Source organism: Lissotriton helveticus, assembly GCF_964261635.1.
Source record: "Lissotriton helveticus chromosome 1_1 unlocalized genomic scaffold, aLisHel1.1 SUPER_1_unloc_28, whole genome shotgun sequence".
NCBI lineage: Eukaryota > Metazoa > Chordata > Amphibia > Caudata > Salamandridae > Lissotriton > Lissotriton helveticus.
The window spans coordinates 1,350,892-1,376,712 of NW_027611668.1; the positions used below are offsets into that span (position 1 = coordinate 1,350,892).

At 41.4% G+C, this 25,821-nt stretch overlaps 1 protein-coding gene across 2 annotated transcripts in view; it reads left to right on the plus strand.

Moving 5' to 3' along the window:
• Positions 1-8,751, plus strand: part of LOC144805825 (uncharacterized) — a 280,069-nt gene extending 271,318 nt beyond the window's left edge. For both annotated transcript variants that reach the window (XM_078672303.1, XM_078672304.1), the window contains exon 3: positions 662-8,751. In XM_078672303.1, the coding sequence (XP_078528429.1) occupies positions 2,013-4,082 (2,070 nt within the window). In that variant the 5' untranslated portion in view covers positions 662-2,012 and the 3' untranslated portion in view covers positions 4,083-8,751. The remainder of the gene's footprint in view (positions 1-661) is intronic.
• The last annotated feature ends 17,070 nt before the right edge of the window (positions 8,752-25,821 follow it).

The window sequence follows — 25,821 nt, forward strand, 5'->3', positions numbered from 1 at the left end:
GTCTTGGCTGCTTCTGCTGCACCCAGAGTCTTATGTGTCTTTTCAGTCTAATTTTTCTGTCTGGAAAAAAATTCTGTCCTGATTTTCTGCAACCTGTAAATCCAGGTGCAGGAAAACCTAACAACTGATAATCAAGTGGAATAAAATGAACACATGAAAGTACGCCTTGATTCATACTCTGGACCATAGTTGAGGGATTGGTCTAGGCATAATCCTCGCAGAACACATTAGATTTGCTTGAAATTTGCTTGAGATTTGCCAAAACTCAAAAGTCAGGATACCAGATACAAGTAGGTGGTAACTCAGGGCAGGGTAAAACGCCTGTTGTCCGTGGAGGAGTCATTCCGTTCCCAGAAATCTGCATTACAAATTAATTAATAGTATATATATTTTTTTATATCTGTTTGGTGCCAGTCCATACGACTTTAATATTTGTCTTTGGGATTCTATGTTACAACTCCATTTGGTACATGTATCCTTAATAAAATGTTTAAAATTCTACAAATCCTCACTCCTACATCCAAGTACTCTCATGCTACCATTCCACACTATGTTCTGTCTGAAAAACAGCTCAACATTTTCAAAATTCTGCATTGATTTGGCTTGTACATTATATTTTTGGAAATGTACATGTATTAACTATTTAATTTTAATACTTTAGGTGATTGAAATTACGGACGAAGAAAGCAAGATTTAGCACTAAGCAACTGAATGTCAGTGCCATAAGAAGGATTATTTTGAAAAACTGAAGGACATCCAGCATTCTACGTTTAAACAATTTCCAAATATCTAAGTGTGTCGAGGAAAGTACTATACCTGTAAGTGAAGTCTCTAATTTTGCTTTTTATTAACCCAGAGCAAAGCCATATCTGTTCACACAGCATCAGAAATAATTTAGAAAGACCACTTCAGCATCCTCATCTGAAATATTAGCAGAAAGACAAATTGCCTCAGCATGACAGAATAACGTTCATCTAAAGCATCATGTAATTCTAGAGAGGAAGCACACACTGCATCAAAGAAAGTTACAACAAAAGTTTCTTCTGGATACCGCAAAGAAAAGACGCTGAAAGAAGACTCTGAAGCTGACACGTTAACAACCAAAAGATTGGAAAATCACCTTTGTTCAACAACCGTTTTAACCAGTTTCGCAAGTTTGAGACTATCTACCTCGGGATATAACACCTCGACCCACTCTGCTCATTCTTGCGAAAAACTTAAAAGTTCACCATCTCAGATTGTTTCCTTTTTATTGAGTACTGTTCTGTAATTCTATGTAAATCGCCTCAACATTATCTGTTGTGCAGGAGTTATATGTAAAACTGTTAAATATAAAAATGGATTAAAGGAGCACCGTTGCGCTATAGCTAATGTAAATAAATCCTCATCTTCAGGACTACAAACCTTAACCTTACACCAAACATAGAATTGGTAAAAGGAGCTGATGTTCTGCGACTAATGATTTTCAATATTACTGTGCACGGTCTAACCCCCTCAGTTACTGCCTTTACGTCAGTGCAAAAAGGTACTTATCAATTTATTAATTAAATATCAGACTAACACCTTATTACTGCATTGCTAAGAACCTATTCAAATAGACTTGAGAAAAACTTCAGTCACAAAATAAGTTGCTGCCGGATAGGCTATCACCTAAAGACTATTATCTGGTAGAAAAATGTCAACATGTGTTACAGGGCTGCTTCCAGACATATTTTGCTCAATTCAAGTGTTAAGAAGATTACACACAATTTCTTTTACAGGTAAATGCTGAACATTATCTAAACAAGCCTGACTCTAAAATCAGGTTCACCCTTACCGTGGCATATAAGCAAGAGAAAACTAAACATAGAGATATTAACTCTAGGAATAAACCTTATAAAAACACGGACTGTGAGAACAAATTCAGTGTTCAAACCCGCCTCAATCGAGGCAAAATAACCGAAGTTGGGGAAAAAGGTTACCTGTGCCAAAAAAGATACAGCCATTAATCTTATCTCACAGAATTTGACAGAATGCACACTGGGGGAAACCACTCTCAGTGCAATGTATGCCAAAAAAGTTTCAGGCGTAAATCTTATCTCACTGAGCATATGAGAATCCACACTGGAGAAAAACCTTATCAGTGCGCTGAATGCCAGAAAAGGTTTAGTATCAAACCGAGCCTATATCGACATGCATTAACCCACTCTGTGGAAAAACTTTACCAGTGCGGTGAATGCCAAAAAAGTTTCAACCGTAAATCTTATTTCACTGAACATATGAGAATCCACTCTGGGGAAAACCCTTATCAGTGCTCTGAATGCCAGGAAAGGTTTTGTAACAAACAAAGTCTTTCTCGACATGTAATAACCCACTCTGGCAAAAAACCTTACCAGTGCTCTGAATGCCAGAAATGTTTCATTTACAAAACCAGTCTCATTCGTCATAGAATAATCCACACTGGGAATAAACCTTATCAGTGCATGGATTGCCAGAAATGTTTCATTGACAAAAACAGTCTCACTCGGCATAGAAGAACCCACACTGGGGATAAACCTTTTCAGTGCTCTGAATGCCAGAAATGTTTCAGTTGCAAAAGCAGACTAATTGAACATAAAAGAATCCACTCTGGAGAAAACCCTTATCAGTGCTCTGAATGCCCAAAACAGTTCAACCGTAAATCACTTCTAACTGCACATTTGAGATTCCACACTGGGGAAAAACCTTATCAGTGCTCTGAATGCCAGGAAAGGTTTTGTAACAAACAAAGTCTTTCTCGACATACAATAACCCATTCTGTGGAACAACCTTATCAGTGCTCTGAGTGCCAGAAATGTTTCAGTATAAAAAGTAGTCTCACACGGCATACAAAGATCCACTCTGGGGTAAAACGTTATCAGTGCACTGAATGCCACAAATGTTTCAGTGAAAGAAGCTATCTCACTCACCATACAAGAACGCACACTGGGGAAAAACCTTATCAGTGCCCTGAATGCCCAAAAGATTTCAAACTTAAATCACTTCTAACTGCACATGTGAGATTCCACACTGGGGAAAAACCTTATCAGTGCTCTGAATGCCAGAAATGTTTCAGTGAAAAAAGACATCTCACGCTGCATATACAAACCCACACTGGGGAAAAACCTTATCAGTGCTCTGAATGCCAGAAATGTTTCAGTGAAAAAAGACATCTCATGCTGCATATATTGACCCACACTGGGGAAAACCCCTATCAGTGCTCTGAATGCCAGAAATGTTTCAGTGACAAAGGAAGTCTTTCTCGACATACAATAACCCACACTGTGGAAAAACCTTATCAGTGCTCTGAATGCCCAAAATATTTCAAACTTAAATCACTTCTAACTGCACATGTGAGATTCCACACTGGGGAAAAACCTTATCAGTGCTCTGAATGCCAGAGATGTTTCAGTGACAAAATGAGACTCACTAAACATACAAGGATTCACACTTGGGTAAAACGTTATCAGTGCACTGAATGCGACAAATGTTTCAGTGAAAAAAGCAGTCTCACTCAGCATATAAGAACCCACACTGGGGAAAAACCTTATCAGTGCTTTGAATGCCACAAAGGTTTCAGTCAAAAAAACAGTCTCATTCATCATATAAGAACCCACACTGGGGAAAAACCTTATCAGTGCTCTGAATGCCAGATATGTTTCATTCAAAAAAGAAGTCTCACTCAGCATATAAGAACCCACACTGGGGAAAAACCTTATCAGTGCCCTGAATGCCACAAATGTTTCATTGGAAAAAACAGTCTTGCTCATCATATAAGAACCCACACTGGGGAAAAACCTTTTCAGTGCTCTGAATGCCAGAAATGTTTCAGTGAAAAACGCAGTCTCACTTACCATATAAGAATCCACACTGGGGAAAAACCTTATCAGTGCTCCGAATGCCAAAAATGTTTCAGCCAAAAATCTCATCTCACTGAACATGTGAAAATCCATACTGGTGAAAAAAATTATCAGTGCTCTAAATGTCAGGAAAGATTCAGGGGTAGAGATGGTTACAAGCGCCATAAGAAAACACACCATCAAAATAATTCAGTTCTCCGAATGCCAGAAAAGCATCAATTTTAAACACAATCTCACTCTACATGAGCAGACGCACACAGGGAAAAAACATTACCAATGCTGTGAATGCCAGAAATTCCTATTTGATAGGCACAGCCTCACTAACCATAAGCGACTCTATACTGATGGAAAACCTTATGAGTGCTCTGAATGCCAAAAAAGCTGCAGAGAAAAACGCTATCTCACCATGAGAAAATTGACACTGGAGAAAATCCTTATGCCATAAAAGCTTGAATCTGAAAGACAGAGTTATGCTTCATGAGAGATCCCACTCTGGGGAAAAACCTTATGAGTGCTCGAAATGCAAGCAATGTTTTGGTTACAAATTACTTCTCACTTGACATGAGCGAACTCACACGAGGGAATAAAAGCCTTATGTGTTTTCTGAATGTCAGATAAGGTTTAGTCTTGAATACAATGTCACTTCACAAGAGAGAAGTCACACTGGACTAAAGCCTTATACAGGAGACGAAAGCCAGAAACGTTTTACTCAGAAAGGAGATCTCCCTAAACATGAAAAATACATCAAGATGAGGTGAAAAGTAAGGCGTATCTTGAGTTGCAGAAAAGCTTCTAGCAATCTGACTTCACATGAGAGAGCACATATTGTAGTTGCAATAGGATTCATCAAAAAACTCTTGCAGGATAACTTAGGCTTCCCACATGCAACCTCCAAAGAAATTTCAGGCCTGGAAATATTTTTAATTGCAACAGAATCCACAATTTGAGTATCTGAAAGTTACAAAACTCTCAAGGTCTTTACTTTAGACAAAGAAGTGTCAGTGGTTGCAAGAATCAACTGATTGCCAAAAAATCACAATAATAATGTCTTAAATTTTACTCCACCCAAAAGGTTTCTACTCACCCTTGTTTCTTAACATATGACTGATATCTATATTTTCACGATAAGATTAAGCCTATGCAGAGTTCCTCAATGAGGAACTCTGCAAAGTGATAAAAAACTCTGGCAGTCTACGCGGAGTTCCACTAGCAGTGGAGTGCGTAAGGGTCATGCCGTTTGTGGTGATTTTGATCTCCTGGTGTTTGTCCCGCCCTGTAAAAATAATCACGAATGGCACCATGTGCAGCACAAGAGGGTGCAGCTGCTTCTACTCGAGCGGCAGCTTTGTCAATGTGAAGGAATGTTTCTCAACACGAGTGGTTGTGACCTGCCGCGACCACTCGCATTGAAAAATCCGACTGCCCGCTTTGAGAAATAGCCCCAGGAGGTTGATTTTGCTCGCCAACTAGACCATGGCGGGCGCGAGCAAGTTAAAATCTCATCAGGAAGTGGATTTTCCCCGCTCCGGCACATGACGTTGAAGAGCGCAAGCGTAGAAAAAACCTTGCTATGCTCCATGATCCGGAGTTTTTAGGATCTATGCGAGCTCCGCGGAAAACTCCGCGAGCAGAGTTCACCACCCAGAATGAGATAATATACGACACCATGAAAACATAACAAACCAGTTACTTGCCTTCGGTAACGCTCTTTCTGGTGGGTACTCCTTTACCTGCAGATTCCTCCCTTGTGAATATCCCCCACACGCCAGACTGGGTCCTCCAACTTTAAAGCAGAGTAGGAGACAACATCCAGCTCAGTGTCGACATCATTCTGCTCCAGAATTGACAAGCGGAGACTCCTATAAGCACTTTCCATGCGCTTTGTGAACAACTACAGAGGTCTATGAGTTCATTATCTCACAGGTCTGTATCACATATGCAGGCCCTGGGCAGATATTAATTCACCATTTTTATCATGATTAGAATTCAGATTAAGTCTTTTCATTTCCAAAAATTCTAATTGTATTCTCAGCAGCAAGGGTATATATAAATCGTTGAGTGATGACTGCGCAGTGCTCAAGATGAAGGTGATATGATGATAAAACAGTCCGATCCACATTTTGTACACAAAAACAGGGCTGTAAATACTTTCGTACAATACAAGTTAGGCAAAGGCGATTCTTAGAAGACATAATTTATATGAAATAGTCCCTGTATAGTCAATGTTTCGACCCTTCCAGTTAATTACCGTGGTCTCATCAGGACGGTAGATCGGCGCCTCTCCAATTTGCCCATACCATGGTAGGGTAGGGGTCAGTTTGGGTGGGGGTGGCAATATCTGTCTTTTTTCCAGATGCTTGGAAAAAGGCATCGATTTTGCCGCTTCTAAAGACTCCTTCCCTCGATGCCTAAGATGTAAAGTATTACAGATCCAAATTGGTCTTTTCTCTTCCCGATGAAATTTTAGAAAAGGCCATGAATCAGGAGATCACCACCGTCTTCGAAAATACGGACTGTCTGGATCCTGCTCAACACGAGTTTAGACCTTACTACTGTACAGAGTCAACCTTATCGGCAGTGACTGAAGACATCAGATCCATTATAGATAGAGGAGATTAATGCAGCCTTGATCTTATTGGATCTTTTGGCTTTATTTGATACGGTTAACCACTTCTCTTTGGTAAGCCGTTTAGAAAATATAAGCATCAACAGTAGTGGTCTGAAACTGACCAGGTTCTTTTTGTCAAACAGAGGGCAATTGGTACCTTTGGAAGATTTTACCTTTGCCCCATTTTCACTTCCTTGTGGGGTCTCGGGGATCTTCAATAAGTCAGACTTTGCCTAATGCCTACAGCACTACATTAATTGAACTAGTTCGATCCAGCTGGTTCTCTGCATTCTTTTATGCCAGTGATACCCAAATAGTGGTATCGGTTACTGCAGAACCTGAAAAAGTGGCAAAAGATTTTAGAACAAGTATGACTAGCATCGCTAATTGGATGCAGAAGAATTTCTTAAAATTGGATGCACAAAAAACAGAGTTAGTGCTATTTGGTAAGGATTCCTTCTGGAACACCTTTTGGTGGCCACACAGTCTCGAGCCCCTTCCACTCCCAGCCCAGAAGGCTAGAAATTTGGGTAGTCGTCTTTGACTCAAAACTCACTTTCATTGACCACTCCAATCAGGTAACCTCTTCCTGTTTCCTTATGTTAAAACATTCAAAGAAAATCTTGCCCTTCCTTCCCATGGAGCTTAGGAAAAGTGTCATCCTGGTTCTTGTGGTATCTAAAATGGATTATTTTATTGATCTTTATATGGGCTCCCAGTTGTCTTCTCAATAAGTTGCAAACAGTCCAAAATGTGGCAGCAAGAGTGCTGAAGAACCTCCCCAAATTCTGCTCAGCCTTTGAAGCCATTTATGACTTCCATTGGCTGCCTATTAGGGAAAGAATTACATTCAAAGCCTTACCATAAGGTACTGCATCAGGTTGGCCCTCGCTTCCTAATAGATGTTCAAATGATATGCCCCTTCTCGTACTCTATGGTCCAGCAATACTAGGCAGATATGTATACCCAGAATAAAAAGTGTCCATTGGGGAGGAAGACGTTTCTTCTACTCCACTTCCAAATGGTGGAACTCTATCCAATCATTTGAGGTCAGCCTCAACTATTGAAGTTCAGGAAGGAACTTAAGACTTTTCTATTTAGCCCATAGTTTAATGTTCTCATCTAACTGCTAGGCAAATGTTTAGGTATTTTACATCCCGTACTGTCAGGTTTCAAATGACGCTAGTGCCAAGATGCCTTTTTGGTATTCGTGCGCTTGATAAAAAAATTAACATTATCAGACTCTGCTAGCTGCAGTCTGATGATAATAATATAAAATAAACACAGCCTTCCCTTAACTTTAAAAGGAAAATATGACCTTGTTCTTATTTAAAAATTAACTCAAACCTGTGAGTTAATCCAGTGGTGTCTGGGAGCTACTGGGAGTTCGCGATCGACTGGTTGAAGACATCTGCTGCACATTTTATAAAATGAAACCAAAAGCCATTCCAAAAATGTAGGTGTTTGTTGTTTTGGGGTGAGGAGTCTGTTGTGATTTTGAGCCCATACATTCATGTTTCATCCTTTTTACATCAGGAGTTCTTATGCGTCCACTGTATTCCTGTTTACACTGTTCCTTTTTTTGGTGTTTTTAAAATGCTTTTCTAGGAACGTGCATTGACGAGCTTTCATTTTTTTCTCCCAGTTGATTTATTTTCTCCCTCCTTTGTGGAGTTTTTGCAAACTGTTCAATTATTTCCATTCTTTGGCACCACCAGTGTTGCATAGTGCATAGGTTTCAGTATTTATTTCCCTTTTTTGCTGAGGGTGATTTTAGTATGAATTCGGACTTTCCTTACGCACTTTTACTCTGACTTTTTCCTAATCCAGTTGGGTTACCATAAGGCAGACGTTGTATTTGAAATTCATCTTTCCCTTGTCAGCTGATCTGATTCTCTGTTTTTTTTCTGACTGCAATGAACTTCTCTGCACCTATATTTATACTCGGTTTGTACAAATTTGCTTCAAACAGGTTTTAGTTTCCCTTTCTTTGCAGGTGGTTGATCTTGCCCTTTTTTCATTTCTCTGTGTTTATGCAACCTCATTTGAAAGAATGTACAGGTTTCCATTGTGATTTCATATTTGTTGCTTTTTTTTTTAGTTCCACGTACTTTAGAGCAGACTTGGTTGCTTTTTGAAATAAGTTTTACCAGCAAACACAAGGAGATGATGGACGGAGTGCTGAAACTTTTCAGACACTCACCCCCAGTCACAGATCTGGATTGAGTCCGTCATCGTTCTTTAGCTCACTTCGCCACCCCCAGTTCAGACCAGGCCATATGCAAATCAGCCTTGACCCTGTGCCTCATGGGAACAGTCCAGACCGTACTGCCAAGCCAGGTCTTCCATGGACCGGAAACCAGCATCCTGGGACCGGTTTCGGATTAAGCCAGGCTAGCTTGAATCCCAGGATGCTTGTTTCCAGTCCAGTTGAGACCTGACTTGGCAGTTCGGTCTGGACTGTTCCCATGAGACACAGGGTTAAGACTGATTTTTATATGGCTGGGCTTGAACTGGGGTAGAGACGTGAGCTTAAGAACGATGATGAATTCAATACAGATCTGTGACTGGGGGTGAGTTTCAGCCGTTCGCCCATCATCTCCTTGTGTTTGCTTTATTTGCCCTAAGTTGGCAGGGTATGCCCAGACATGGGTCCCTTGCTTACTTTGCCACTGGATTCAAGCTAGCCTGGCCGATGAGGGGTTTTACCCCGAAACTGGTCTCAGGATGCTTCTATCTGAAAGAGAGACTATTAGTTATAGATTCCTTACCTTAGAATTACCCCCAATCTTCAGACTGGATCCAGAGAAATGTTTTCTTAGCAGTACACCTGCGCTTCAGTAGGTGGGGTCGGTCGACTCCGTGTCAGGCGTCGTCGCCAGGATGATGTCGCAGTGTCTACTTAGACGCCACACTTGCGCGCTGACGTCCGTCTTTTTCTGCGCCAGCCAACCCAGATCGGGAGAGGGCGTGCCTTTTAGTCAGTTTTTGACTAAACCCTTTTTCGACTTTGGTCGACCTCTTTTTTTCAGTCTTTGACTTCTGGTAGCATGAGGGATGTCCCATCGTCGGACCGGTTTTCAGCCCTGTGACTCTGGACACAAGTTGATGTTGGTCACCGCTCCGCATTTCGTGTGCCTTTGGTTCCTGGAGCGCGACCACGATGCAAAGTCGTGCTCCGACTGCCCAGCCATGAACCTGAAGTCTTGTCCCGAGCAGTCCTGAAAGCATTTGGAGGCCTGGCAGTCCACTCCGCGCAGCTCGAAGGCCCCATCGAGAGGAAGGTCGCGGAGTCATCACCATTCCTCTTCGAAGCCTTTGCACTCCTCAAGTAAGTTGATGCACAAAAAGAAGGCAAAGATGCATCATCGCTCTTCGCCTTCTCCCTGTCTGTTGGCCTATGCTTCGGCCTACGCGTTTTCGGGGTTTACTCTAAAGCGCTATAATAAACATATTCAATCCTTTTAGATTTGATTTGTTTGTACTGGTTTCTATTGCAGACAATAATCTAGATTTAGACGAAGGATCAATTCCACCCATGGCTTTTAAACTCTATCAATGATCTCTATTAGTGTTATCGCAACTAAAACTGTAATATAACTGATCTGAGAGGTGGACCTTCAAGTATTCTGCTCAGTCAATTTATTGAACAAACTATGGAGTTAAAATCTGAATAGATTATATCCACAAGCATTGCCTAACCACTGTATTTTACATTAATAGATTACTTATCAGCACATTTTCACTCCTCTTCTATTTTTCGAGGACCACGTGCTGGTTCTGTTTGAACTCTTTTAAAATATGACATTTAAATGTCCAAAAGTTCAGGAATTCTAGTTTCAAGCCAGGTCAAACCTTAATGAATGCTACACCAAAAGATGCCCTTCTGTTCCTACATTTTATTGTGTACCATGATTCAGAAATGGCATGTTTTTGCTTTTGGAGGTAAAATTCTAAACATATTTATTGTTGTTGCCACCCGAAAAATTATCACTAATTAAGAGGATAACAACAAGTGGTCCTGTGATGCTTGCTGGAATGGGAAGTGTTTGATTAGAAGGTGGATTGAATTAAAGTTTAGGTGACAATTTCACAAAAATGTATGGATTTTGTATATATTTAAAATTGTTGATTTCAAAAAAGGCCTAAATCAATAAATTGAATTGAAATTCAAGTTTATCATTTGAATCTTATTGTTGAAAAAGATGTGATTTTGAACCCCATGAGGCGGTTCCTTTCCAGAAAGCATTCAGGTTGTAATCATGAGTCAAATAATGCTGAGGAGGTTAAAATATTCAAATTGAATTCAAATTACATATGAAATGTTCATTGTTCAATATATTTCTCGTAGTATTTTAGTGTGCAGACTTTATTGCTTAAAAAAATAATTAGTATTTCTTGTTCTTTATGAACGTTTCTATTGTTGAACTTTAAAGATTACCCGAAATTAATAATTGTGCTCTACATAACTTTGCTGTGTTACGGTATTTTGATTTTTATGTACAACTTTTGTCTCTTATGTGTATAGCAACTGATATTTTGTTTTGCTTTAATAATCGGCTTATGCTTATCAGGTTTTATTATTCAATAAAATGTTTCAAACACAACAAATGGTAGTTGATATGTACTTACAACTGCAGCATTTTTATTGTATGGGCGCTTTCAAGGGGGCCAAAAATATAGTCTGCGGGTTGACGGAGGACGACATTGGCATCAGCAGGAAGAGGTATAGGCAGGTAATTGGTGGTATATGTAAGGTTGGAAGGGATACCATGCTACCCTGTAAATGAATCACCTAGTGATTATTATCAACAAACCTTATTCGGTTTTTATAAAAGAAAATGATAAAAGTCATTTACAAAATGATAAACCATCTTCCAAGTTACAGATTGACAAATATAATATGTCTAAGTTAATCAAAACCCAAGATAAAAATTCATGAATTACAGTACAGAAGTTCATGTCAGCTTGACCTGAGGCTAACAGTGACCAGTAAAAAGTTAGGCGTATGCGAAACAGTGTCATTAGAGAGTAGTTATAAAAAGATAAGAACTGGTCTCACCCGCCTAAAACTCGCTTTTTACATCTCGGCCTAGCGAAGGCTGCGCTTGCGCAGTCTCGCTGTCGAGATTTTATGTTTTTTAGTATGGGGCTTGAACCCGCCCCTCTTCTCCATTGGCTGGCTTCCTAAATGGAGGCCAGCCATTGGAGGAGAGGGGCATCACTCCGTTTAAGCCCCGTCTTTTTGGGATTCGGGGGTGTGTTTTTTACATTCTTTCTCTTTTCTTTCTTTCCTCTTCCCATTGGCTGGAATTTTACCTTCCAGCCAATGGGAAGAGGAGAGAACGAAAAACACGCCTCCGAGGCATTCCTGCTTCACCTTGGAGAAACGTGGCGGTGTCATGGCGGAGCTCGCCCCCCCCCAGTCTGAAAAGGACGGGGCTTATCCGCAGCTGCTGCCACCATTTTGCTTGTCTCATTTCCTGTTTTCCTATCTCGTTGCCATCCTTTCTTTCGTTGATTTCCCCTCTCCATATTTGCAACATTTTTCTCGGTCTGTCTATCCCATTACCATTGCCGTCATTCTCCCTCCATCCCAGGCTGTCCCTTCCTTTAGCAACGCACCATCCTCGCCACTCATGTCGCTGCCCGTCCCCGCCCCCTCAGATCAGCACCTAATCAGCTGCCGCCAAGGCCACGGAGTGACCGGCACGGTCTGAGCCCTGCGGCTGACTCATCATCTTCCTCCAGGACAGGCTACCAGAGGCTAGTATCACCTCGCGACTCTGGGAACACGGTCTGCCGCCCGGTGAGCCCTAGCCTGCACCCACACACTGCCGTCAGCCTCTATCCAGTACCCGCACCCTGCACAGACCCCCCGTTCTCTGGAGGAGTTACACGGGTGCCCTGACTTGCACCCACATCACAAGTGAGACCCCCCACTTCCCCTAGAGCAGGAGTCGAACCCTTCCGTAATCGAGGAAGGAGTCGCTCGCCTTCAGTCCGTCGACTGAGTTTGGGAAGAAAACTCTCTCTCACCTGAACAACATATTGGTGGTCACACACCAAGAAAAGCCCAACCGGATTGGCTGCACGCAGGTAAAAAAAACACACAGCACCAGACCGCAGCGTGAATACGGAACTGCATGTCATTTTTTTTTTTCTGAAGTTTTTGTTGGTTCGTGCTATTTACGTTACTTTGTGTTCTGTGGTTTTGCTTTCGTAAAAGGTCGAAGTTCAATGGGAACCGTGCCTGATGTTTCTGAGGAGTGGTGCCTCACTCAACACTTGATGTTGTTGCACCAAGGATATTGTGCTGCGTACAAAGGCTAAGACTAGAGCCACTGGAATTATACGGCAGAGCTAAGTAAGTTATGTGGCAAAATGTCATCACGCACCACAACTCAAATAGGCTAGGTAGGAAGAAAGGTTGATAAGCACAAGACCGCAAACACACATACAGTCACATATCACAGCCTAAACAAAAACACGAACAACACACACACATCTATGGAGGTAAACCAACCAAAACACAAATACCGTAATACAAATGCTCTCGAAGATAGACAATTATACTTAAACTCACACACAAAAAGTTAGACAAGAAGACATACTTATGGGCACATAGTTGGACACAGACATATGTATGCACAGGGAGTGGCACCCACATGGGTGCCACAAAAGAGACAGTTGGGCACACAGCTATCCTATTATAAGTGCTTTAATTCCGACTTTAAAAAAACACGCACATGTGCCACCACACATTTAGACAGGCTACAGATTTAGATAGGCTAATCACGTTGCCAACAGCTGTACAGAGATGTAAATACACAGTTACACAACACACACCAGAGGCGCAACTAGTGCCAAATTCCGGGGGGCGGGTAAGAAAATATTTCGTGGGGGGGGGGGTGGAACTAAACTTTAAGCAATAGGCAGAGAGGAGCTGCAGGGGCTATTAGAAGGGGTGAAACAACAATAAAGCCTCATTAACATGCAAATAGTCTTTTAAAGACCAGTGAAGTGCTCGAGTGCGGCTGTGTGTGTGCCCAGGAAGCAGTCTCACCCCGGGCTGCCACACACGATGGGGGGGCTGAAGCCCTTTGAGTCCAATGTGTGTACGCGCCTGACACACACACACATACAAGCCGTCTAACATTGCTCTTTGTAACCTGTTGTGTAGTAGGCGACCCCCACCACTCACACACGCACCCTGCCCGCGAACCACCAGATTGATAAGACAATTTGCTTTTCCAAACTGCTTAGGGTTGGGCCCGGGAGGGGCCAGCTGATGCAACATGGTGCAGTACAGCACCTCTCTGAAGGAAGATTATATCAAAGGTGATTACTGAGTCAGGAGAGTTTAACCCCGGGATTACCAGCCAGAGACAGGTGGGGGCAGGAGGGGTAGGGAAGGGCAGCGAGATAAGGAGAGGTGTTTGTGACTGTCGAAGGAAGAAAGAGGCAATACAGCATGTGGGACTGACAGAGCCAATAAAACGAAAATAAAGAACCAAGAGCGGGCAGCGGTGACAAGCACAATATCTCCAGCCAGGCGAAGGCGGCCAGGAGACTGCAGTCACGGTTCACGTGCCTCGGAGGGGCGCCAAGCTTTTTCCAATCCATAATGCGTTCACCTCAGAGGGGCGATATTTACTGTAACCTGTGCCCCCTCCTACCTCAGTGTGATCTACTACACACAAACACCTTTTTGTGGGGTGTGTTCTCATATGAATACCAGTGAAAGGCAAGAGAACAGAAGGAAAACATGATAGGAGAAAGGAGCAAGGGCAGAAAGAGGGCTAGGAGCTACGGACGAGGAGAGAGGGAGGGACATATTGGAAAGATGAGGAGAGAGCTAGGGGACGAAGTAAGGGTGGTGAGGCGTAGGAGGGAGAATGAGCGAATGAATGAAGTGACGGAGTATGACTGGGGATAGAGAAAAGAGGAGAAATGAAAGAATGTGTGGATGGGATAGGGGCAGGGTTTGGGGGAGAGATGGGCAGTGCTAAGGAGAGAATATAGAAGGGGACAAGGGATTGGGGTGGGAGCAAAATGCGAGAATACAAATATTAAATGTATCCATCTAGTGTGTCAAACGCAGTGTTGTTCCCTATAAGTGAATCAGAAAAACAGGGGGTAAGAAGATAACATGTGAAACTACCAGACATAAGGAGGCAGTAGCTAGAAAGGGGGAGCGGCAATGGGTGGAAAACAAGAGCGGAAAAGCGGGCGGGGAGCACAAATTGTCGAAGGAAAGTAAAAGAGGCGAAAGAGTGTGGGTGAAAAGGAGGGAGGTGCGAAGAGAGGCTGTGCAGAGGAAGGAGGGTCTCAGAAACGGGAGGAGAAGAGACAGAAGAAGGCAGGGAGGGTTCAGGAAAACAGAGTGGCGCAGGCTGAAAATACAACAAACCCCGCAAGTGGTGCGCGCTTGAGAGAGGGGGGAGCAGGAGGTGAGCAGCAATGCAGGGGGAGATATTCAAGCGGCAACCTGGGAGGGGTGGTGGGGCAGTCAACTAGCAAATACGTGCTTCTGTGGTACTAGAGAATTTCAGCACAGTGGGTAACACCCAGTACCTGAGATGGGAGCCGCTGATCCAGCCGTTGGTGAGCCGTACACACAGAGCTCGTGGTCCTGGAGACGGGGCTTGGCTCCAGAGATGCAGAGGGGTTAGCTGTTGCAGTGTCGGTGGCCTCCCACATGGAGCCGATTTGAAAATGAAAATGCAAGTAGCACGCTGCTGTGTGGCACACGGGTGCCGTGCATAATTTTAAAAAGGCATGCACGTAAATAGGATTACATATGTGAGTTTCCGGCCACCAGCTTGCTATTAGGCGCACAAGCGCGCGCGACGTGCACAGCAAGCCAGATGGTAGCTGTGCACGTCACGCGCGTGCTTGTGCGCGAGACAGTGAGCTGGTCGCCGGGAAAGTAGCACTTTTCAAAGCAGCTACTAAATGTCTCGGCCAGACTAGCACATGTGCTTGATCAGGCCGAGACCTAAAAAGTATCAGCTGCCTGTATTTACTTTGGAACGGTGGAACTGAGTCTGCTACTGAAGAATTCTGCCATCCTATGTGTGTGTCCTCCAAGGTGCAGTAACACAACAGGACACAGTTAATTAGTCTGAATAGTTTAATCGTGGGAACAACGAGCCACTGCTCCTCTCACGACAGAAGAGAGGCACCAACTAATTCTTCATGGAACTTAGACACAGAGAAGTTCCATAACGACACATGGGATTCTGTGTGGAATCCAAAACAAGCATATCTAAGCATAACATATTACCTCTTTTTGTAAAGAAAACAAACAATAAAATGCATAGCAAATAATGAGAGAAAGGGGTAAGCATAAAAAGTACAAGGAAAATGTTAATGCAGATTATGCACAAAACATAAACATGAGAAGCATGAAAAATGCCACAAAGTTGATCATAAACATAAAGAAGATTGCAAGTGATTGCTGAAAAGTTCAACGCAGCTTCCAGAAAAACCGTCTAACACGCATAGACATCCTTGGCACCCGACTTGTCGCATTGGTTTCAGAGACATTACTTGGAGAAACATTTGCAGGTCCTGTCAGATAATAAGATACAGAAACATTTGCAGGTCCTGCCGGAGAAGAAGATACAGAAACAGTTGCAGGTCCTGTCGGAGAAGAAGATACAGAAACATTTGCAGGTCCAGTCGGAGAAGAAGATACAGAAACAATTGCAGGTCCTGTCGGAGAAGAAGATACATTTGCTGGTCCCGTTGGAGAATTGGTATTGCCTGCAGACACATTAGTCAAACCAGAAGGTTTATTCACTACAGACTAAACTTTGACAACTTTTTTCCAGATTCCACCAATGTCCACCCCTTACCATAATGGCACCACCACAGACACTCTCTACACAAATGGGTTCACCAAAGGACATGCCACCTTTTCTTACAAAATGTGTGTTTTTAATCCGAACCATGTCCTCAGGAGACAATCCAACTTTCTTTGCAGATTTTTTCAGATTATACCTACCAGACATCTTCTTCTGCGCTACTTTAACACGAGACTCCAAAGCAACATTATCCACACAACATGAAACTTTGTTAGAAACGGTTCTTAACAACCAAGCAGGATAAAGAGTAGAAGTAGGTACTTTACCTTTAAGTGAAACAAAAGGTGTAATGTTTGTAAGCAAATGTGGCGTTGTGTGATAAAACCACAACATGGATCTGACTGCACCCTCCACATCAAAACTGTTGTGTTTAGCCCACTTGATACATTCCACTACTATTCTGTTCATTCTCTCAACTAAACTGTTGGTTTGTGGGTGTCCAACAGAACTTCTTAAATGCTTCACACCGGATTCACTTAAGAACTCACTCATTTCCTAATTAACAAATTGCACACCATTATCTGAAACTATTGCCTCCGAAACCCTTCCCTCATAAAAATCTCTTTAAGGAAGAGTATGGCATTGCTAGCAGTGGGAGACGCACACAACTTGACTTCAGGCCATTTGCTGTGAAAGTCCATTAGTACAAACGCAAAACGTAAGTTGTGGGGAAGAAAACTGAATGGCCCAGCCAAATCAGTGCCCACCTTAAGCCATGGCTTCGTAGGAAAAGAGATGGGTTGAAGAGGAGATGTAACAACTTTCAAACCCTTTTCTGCTCCTCTACAGACAACACACTCCTTGACCCTCCCTTCTATGTCTTTGTCCATAGAGGGCCACCAATAGTGTAGTCTGAGACGTTTCTCATCCTCGTCGCCAAAAATTATGTTGTGTCCTCCAAGGCGCAGTAACACAACAGGACACAGTTAATTAATCTGAATAGTTTAATTGTGGGAACAACGAGCCACCGCTGCTCTCACGACAGAAGAGAGGCACCAACTGACTCTTCATTGATCTTAGACACAGAGAAGATCCATGACAACACATGGGATTCTGTATGGAATCCAAACAAGCATATCTAAGCATAACACTATTGGCCTGTGAAGGAAGAAGCCTGTTACAATTTATTTATTTTCAAAGTATTCTGTAGTGCAAACATGACCAATTCAGGTATCAGAGTGCTTTACAGTGTATTTAACAAGAGGGGAACAAGCAATCAGAAACAGAACCAACAAAGCAAAAAATACACAATAATGAAGAGTCAAGGGATTCTCACCACCATAGAAGCTGTGCCACAGATCAGCAACTGTGACCTCAGTGTCCACTGGAATAGCCAGTCCAAAGCGGAGATTTCTTCATCAAGAGCCGTTTGATTTCCTTTTTGAAGAGGACAATGGAAGGATTCACCCTGACTTCAGGGGGGAGGGAGTTCCAAATCCTCAGTGCTATACCCGAAAAGGCTCGATTGTAGGTTTTTTCTTCTTGAATTTTGTTTGTTTGAGCAATAGTGTGCTGGAGCTTCTGGAGGCTCTTGCACCGCATGTGAGCTCCAGTTTCTGAGTGAGGTACAGAGGGGTTGAAGTGAAGGCTTTGTGTGCCATGCATGCAATTTTGTATTGTATCCGAGCTTCATATGGCAGCCAGTTCAAGAACAAAAGGTCAGGGGTCGGCTCAGTCTTATGAACTACTCTTCATGGGCAGTTCTGTTGCTCGAATTTGGTTTTGAAGCTTTATGCTTCTTTGATTTCACACTCTAATCCTATTCTATTCTGTGGTGGGCAGACTCTCATACCCAACCTGCACCGCAAGCACTACAACCCCGTTGTTTAGCAACCCAGATGGAAACTTATTCAAACTAAATACTGGTAGTAAGTATGTGATGATAAAACTGCACTGTAAAACAATGATCATTTCATTTGACCCTTGGGGAGAGAACACCCAGTCTCATAATACACTCACTAAAATATGATGTAGTGAGAAAGTTATGAATCTTGAAACAAGGAGTTCTCCTCCATGGTGTTGGTACTCCTGCTTCATCAAACTTTTCTGTAGATATTCAAATACCATCCTTACTATGTCTTTGTGCCCGTAATTTCCATTATTTTATAGAGGTGGGCGAGCCAGTGAAGGATGCCTGGCTTTAGCTCAGCTCGGAGTTTACTCGGATCCTCGGGCCAAAGCAAGCCAAGCCATTTGTCTGCCTCAAGAGGCCTTCTTTAGGGGTGACTGGCGTATATTGAAAATCGTGTTTGACTTTGCCACACATGGTGAAGACAGAGTCGAGATCAAGCAGTTTACACTCTTCTGCAGTCTGCATTGGCAGGCATCCTGTAAGTAATTTACTTGGGCTACTCAGGGTGGCATAAATAGTGCTTCAGGCCCTGGTGACCCCTTTAACACCCATGCCCTGGGTACCATTGATACCATGTACTAGGGACGTATACGGGGTTAAAGTCCTTGCCAATTGGGGATGCCAATTCACATATAGCAATTTTAGCCTGCTCCAGTGTACTTTCAGAGTCCTAACCAACAGTATCTGGAGCAAAAAGTGTGGGGGTGACCACCCAAAAAGGGTACTTTCCTCCAGATGATGATGGAGACAGTCTTGTGGCCTGCGTCCTTTGAGCTCTCTCTATATTAAAGCACGGGGATAGCTCTCTGTCTGGAATCCATGTTTTAAACCAGTCTCCCCAGTGTGTTGTCCTTCTGTGCCCTTTGGCAGTCCCACCATTGACAGATTATTTCTGCATGATCGGCCTTCTGGATCTTCCATGGAGTGTTCGAGGAGTGTTGTTGGCTTATTCAGTCTTCTATGCTCATCTGGTGGTGCCTGCCACATCTTCCAGGGAGGAAATGCGCCCCTCTGCCTCCATAGCTCACAAGTATAAGTCGTGTAAGCCTTGACGGAGGAGCGAGACCCCTACCCCATAAATCTTGTCTGTCAAGTCTTAGTGCTTGTCTTTGATCACTTGGTGACCTGCTGCTGTGGAAACGGTCTCTTCCTGTAGTAGATGGGGAGGCCCTGTGCTCCTCCCGCTACTGACCAGCCATGTGCCACCGGTTTGGTGTATTTATCTATCTGTCCCTAGGCCCCTGCAGCCTTCTCCTTCACCATGGTGGCAAGCCAATATCCTGCATGAGTATTTGCTGCCTTGGGTACTCACACATCCTCAGTCTCTTCCCCAGGGCAATTGGTGCCAGTGTTACGGTGCACAGCCAGATCAATGCCACTCCCCCAACTTCTCACCTCTGTCTCTGCCAGCAAGGCGTAGGCCGTCCTTATCCAGCGTCATCACCTGGTTGGTCCTCTTTCCTTAGAGGTTCCCACAGTGGGTCAGAATTGGTGTGAGGGGAAGGCCGCCTCGCGTATAGAGGAGGCAAAAGATGAGAGAGGTGCCTATCCACCTCTCGCAGCCCCAACGGAAGTGTCATTGGGTGACTGCCACTCTCACGGTCCACTCTGAGGTCTTGACAGGTATTCTCAGCCCTGTCACCTCTCTCAGGGTAGCCAGCAGCAGTGGGCGAGATAGCCGAGTTCGATCCCCAGTCCCCAGCTGCCGCAGCAGAAGTCCCCGTGGTGCGACCACTTGTTATATTCTTATTCATTACTATCTCTTTAAGTAAAATACTGTGGTCGCATGCCAGTGCATGAGACATGTTTACCTTTGAGAATGTTCTGTATTCCAAAGCTGGTTAGCTAGTGTTTTAACTGTTATAGCAGAGTACAGCATGGACTAAGATACTGATGGATGTCATTCGTGCTGCTAATAAACCAAGACTTATTTTATCCTGATTCTGACTGGATTATTACAACAATTTTGGCGACGAAGGAAATCACCACTTGCAGCACGGATTTATTTAAGTGGTGTTGAGAACCCATTGTGCAATTTTCTTCAATTTTTCTTCTAACTGAGAAAACCTTCTGGTATGGACTATATATTTTATAAGCATTTTGATTGTGCCAGCGGCTGTATCTAATTTAAGTGCTTTGATAGCACCTGCGGCAGTAATTTTACTTCATTTTAACAGTTTTCTCTCATTTCATCAAAAACTTGACTTCAGAGCAAACGGAGTACTTCATTCATTTATAATTGCTATTGTTATTGGTCCCGATTTTTCCTGTTTTCCAGATACTTTAATTCAAAATTAGAAACATTTATCGATATTCAATGCCATCTTGTTTTGTTTTAAAAGATCGAAGCTCGCGTCTTACCTGATCGTGGAATCCTTGTGCGCAGCCCGTGGAATCCTTGTGCGCAGCTCTCAGTGATGTCAGCAGAGCTAAAAGTAATGCGCATGCGTTAAGACGTCCATCACGCACTACGCAAAACGTAAGGCGGCCATTTTGCTGTTACTATAGTTACACAGCAAAACACGGAGACATCGTTTTGAACTGCGAAACTTCACGGAAACACATAAACACCTTTGTGAACTTCGTATATCTCATTTATTTTCCACATATTACTCCAGTATCCAACAGAAATAAGCATTTTATTTATTTTTCAACGTTTATGTCCATCAAACATTACTTGTTATTTCTGTGTTTCACATTCATATTACTGTCAAAAATGTTATTCAAACAAAAACAAAAACGCATTTATTGTTGATTTTGGAATTGGCATTTCATCGTATTTACAAGCAAGATGCAATTTGATCCTCCCACTAAATTTTTACAAACAAAAGGTGATCCACCCATGCCTTGGTCAAGGTGGAAAGAAGAGTTCATAAATTACATGAAAGCCATTGATGGTGAGAGGATGGCTGCGGAAAGAAAAAAAAGTATCCTTCTTCACTGTCTGGGCTCAGAAGGACAAGAAATTTTCAGATCTTTGCCTCAAATTACTTCTTCACATGATGGTGGTGGAGATAATTTAAATCCTTATACTGAGGCTCTTGCTAGACTTGAGAAAAGATTTAAACCTAACATCAGTATTGCACTTAAACGTTTCAAGTTCTATACCAGAAAACAAAAAGAAGATGAATCTTTTGAAGATTTTTTGACTTCCTTAAGATCATTAAGTCTTCATTGTAACTTTGGAACCATCACAGATGAAATGATACGAGATCAGATCATTGTTCATACCAAGTGTAAAAAAACTCAGGATAAACTATGGGTTATGGGTGATCCGAATTTAACCGAAACCATTGTTGTAGCTAAAGCACAAGAACAATCTGATTTATGGATGAATACCGTAAAAAGCAACACTGAGAAGAAACAAATTGATGAAGAAGTTTGTGTTGTGAAACATAAACAAGGGATTAAACAAGATTCTTCCTTCAATAAGACAAAGCAAATTTTCTCTCAGAGATCTTTCAATCAGAATTTTCAAGGAATGTGTTTCAGATGTGGCAATAAATCTCACATTACTTCCTTTTCAGGTTGTCCAGCTTTAAAAAGAGAATGCAATTTTTACAAAAGAATTGGGCATTTTAGTAATATGTGCAGGGACAGACGTACTCCAATACAAAATAAACAACCTGTGTCTATTATTTCTGAAGAATCTATAAGTAACTGTAGGAATGGTGAATCTATTAATGAATCTAGCTATGAATCTGGTTTTGTAGTTTCAATTTTAAATAACCAATTAGATTTACAACGTAATTCACCAAAATGTGTTTTTACAATTTGCGAAGTTGATTTATTACTCATGGTAGATTCAGGATCACCATGGACCATAATTACTCAAGAATATTACAAAAGTATGTTTTCTTATTCTACAAAGTTAGGCAAGATTAATGAGTCTGATATTGCTGCTGTAAATTTTTCTGGTACCAAAATTGATATGATTGGATTTTTCAATGTTGAAATTCAGTTTATGCACAGGAAAGCTTCTATTAAGTTATACATTTCTGTTAAAGGCATCAATGTTTTAGGATGGTTTGACCAATGGAAGTTAGGTATTATATTGAATCCCAGGGCAAAAGAACCAGTGTCTTTGTGTGATGATAGCCTTATGAACACTATTTCTGTAGTTGAACTATACGATAAACCCATTTTAAACAGCAAAGGATATGATCTTATCAAGCACTTTAACACGGTGTTTTGTGAAAAACTAGGGAAACTCAAGAATTTTTCACATAATATAGTTTTAAAGAGAGATCATACACCGATTATTCAAAAACTTAGAGGGGTTCCCATCAATGTAAGAGAAGAACTCAAGACCATGTTAGATGATTTATTGAAAGAGGGAATTATTGAACCGATAGAATCATCAGAGTGGGTTTCTCCTATAGTTTTAGTAAGAAAACCGGACCAAAAGTTAAGATTGTGTGTGGACCTAAGAGCGTTACATTCCAACATTGTTATTGATTGCCATCCTTTACCGAATATAAATGAGTTAATATCAATTTTTGATGGTGCAAAGATTTTCTCTACATTAGACTTAAGATCTGCTTACCATCAGATCGAATTAACAAAAGAGTCTAGAAAACTTACGGCATTCATAACACCTCAGCGTCTTTTTCAATATGTACGCATGCCTTTTGGACTTGCGTCTGCTGCATCTGTTTTTCAGAGAGTCATGTTTCATATATTCAGAGATGTAGATACATATATAAAATGTTTTCAAGACAATATATTGGTGTTCTCAAAAAATACTAATGAACATGAACATCATTTGCAAGAGGTATGTAAGAGACTACAGAATAATGGTCTAACAGTGAAAGCACATAAGTGCAAACTATTTCAAGAATCAGTAGAATACTTGGGGCATACCTTATCAGGTAAAGGAGTTTTTCCCAAAAAATCCAATGTGGAAGCTATCTCTAAAGCTCCGGTTCCAGAAAACAAGGATCAATTGTTATCTTTTGCTGGTATGTGCGAATACTACAGCAAGTTTGTAGAAAACTTTGCCAATAAGATGGAACCTTTAAGAAAATTGTTGAGACAAGGTGTAGAATATATTTGGTCTGATATACAACAACAAGCATTTGATGAAGTTAAAAGAGACATTGTTAAGGCTCCCAACTTAAAACCTTTTAGAATTACCAAAGAGCGTATCATCACCGTTGATGCCAGCCTATATGGTTTGGGTGGAGTATTATCTCAAAGAGAAGGCAGCGAAGAATGGAATGTAGCATTTGCGTCAAGAACACTGAATGAGTGTGAGCGTAAATATTCCGTGATAGAAAAGGAGTTGTTAGCGTGCATTTGGGCCATTGAGCACTATAGACTTTATGTTTGGGGATCCAAATTTACCCTAAGAACGGATCACAAACCTTTAGTCAACATTTTATCAGTAGGAGGGGGGTGGAATTCCACAGCCAGAATCGCAAGACTAACTTCTAGGTTACAAGAATATAATTTTGTCACGGTATATGTACCTGGAAAGAAGAATGTTACGGCAGATTGTTTGTCACGTTTGCCATGCAAGGTGGAAGATGTCAATGTAGTTAAGGAGTGTGATTTTGTTTTAGCTACTCAGGATGTGTTACAAGGGAAATTCAAAAACATTAATGAAACGGAATGGCATGAATGTGTTAAGAAAGATTCTAGGTGGGAAGATTTAGTGAATTATATTCAGAATGGTTGGCCAAATAAAAATATTATCAAGTCAGAATTGATACCATTTTACAATGTATTGGATGAATTGGAATTAGATTGTGGTTTCATTTTCAAGTCTGGCAAATGTATACCACCAGAGGGCATGCAGGACATAATTCTACAAATTGCACATGACACACATCCTGGTATTTCATCCATGAAAAGGTTGGTACGATCTGTGTTTTGGTGGCCAGGTATTGACAGGTTTGTTGATAGGACGGTTAGGGAATGTCAAGAGTGTGTATGTAAAGAAAGGATGCTAAAAGTATATACTCCACCACTCAAAATAGTTAAATGGCCTTCGAAGCCGTGGCAAAAAATTGCTTTTAATATATCGGGTCCTTTCAATATATTACCTGAATCTTCGCGTTACGCCTTAGTGATAGTAGATTATCATTCCAAGTGGCCTGTGGTGAAGTTTGTTCCTAAGGCCACCACTGAAGCTGTCATTAATTTCTTCAAAGAAGTATTTACTAGAGAAGGGTGTCCTTCTGTTATGGTGTCTGACAATGGTGTTCAATTGACATCTAGTGAAATGGCCAATTTCCTTAAGAATTGTAACATTGTTCACAGATTAACTTCATTATACGAACCGCATTAGAATGGCCAAGTTGAGAGGTTTAATCGTGTTTTGAAGAATTTTGTGGTAGAATCAGTCAAATCTGGAACATATTGGGTAAGTTCTCTGAGAGAGAAGTTGTAGACTTATCGCATCACACCTCACACTGTCACAGAAGTAAGTCCTTTCAAGTTGTTCAAAGGTCGTGATCCAGCATCTAGAATACTACCATGGTGGTTGAAGGAGAAATGCAATCAGTTGGCAGTGGACAAGGTTAATATAGAGGATGTTGCCAGACGTGTAGAGAATAAACAATTTAGGACTAAGGAGTGGTATGACAAGAAATGGAACACAAGATCTCAAGATTTTCAAGTGGGAGAGTGGGTGAGAATATGTAAACCAGGTTTGTTATCCAAAGGTTCCAATAAGTTTAGTGACCCCATTCAAGTCACAAAAGTATTCTCTAATAGTGTCATGACACAGGATGGCAAATTTTGGAATATCAAAAAATTTGCAAAATGTACTGTCATGAGTGATAAGAGAAACCAATTCAACAAATGTAGTGAATTGTTTGGAGATGATTCCATTGCTCATAGAGTGAAAGATACCAAACGTGTAATCAATATTCCTAAAAGATATGTCTATTAATTTTATGTGTCAAAACTTCATTTCATGTTTTAAGATATATTACTTAATTTTTGCTTAAGTTTCCTTTACCTGTTTGTGTTTATTTTGTAATAAGGGAGATGTGTTATATTCTTATTCATTACTATCTCTTTAAGTGAAATACTGTGGTCGCATGCCAGTGCATGAGACATGTTTACCTTTGAGAATGTTCTGTATTCCAAAGCTGGTTAGCTAGTGTTTTAACTGTTATAGCAGAGTACAGCATGGACTAAGATACTGATGGATGTCATTCGTGCTGCTAATAAACCTTTTTTTTTTTTTTTTTAAATTTTTTTATTTATTGCAGGAAAAAGAAAACAGCATCACATTACGTACAAATTTCAGAGGTAAAAATATCCAAACAAACAAAGAATTTAGCCATTAGATAGATAATTGAATAAATACAGAGGATAACACTGTACATTCTCAAAGAGAAAAAAAAATCGTTTTAGTTGCTGCCGGTACATATAGATCAAATAAAAGTATCCCAAATTTTTTGCCTCGCTTTCAATGACTTAATAACCCTTAGTTTGGCCAACGAAAGTTCCATTGTGTGTATTTCATTGATAAGATTCCACCAGTCCATGATTTTGGGTGGTTCCTTAAAGATCCAAGTCCGTGCAATAACCATCCTAGCACATGCAATAGCAATAGTAATCAAGTCTTTATGTTTGTAGTTTGTATCTTGTATGTCTAGCAATACTAAATGTGCCGAC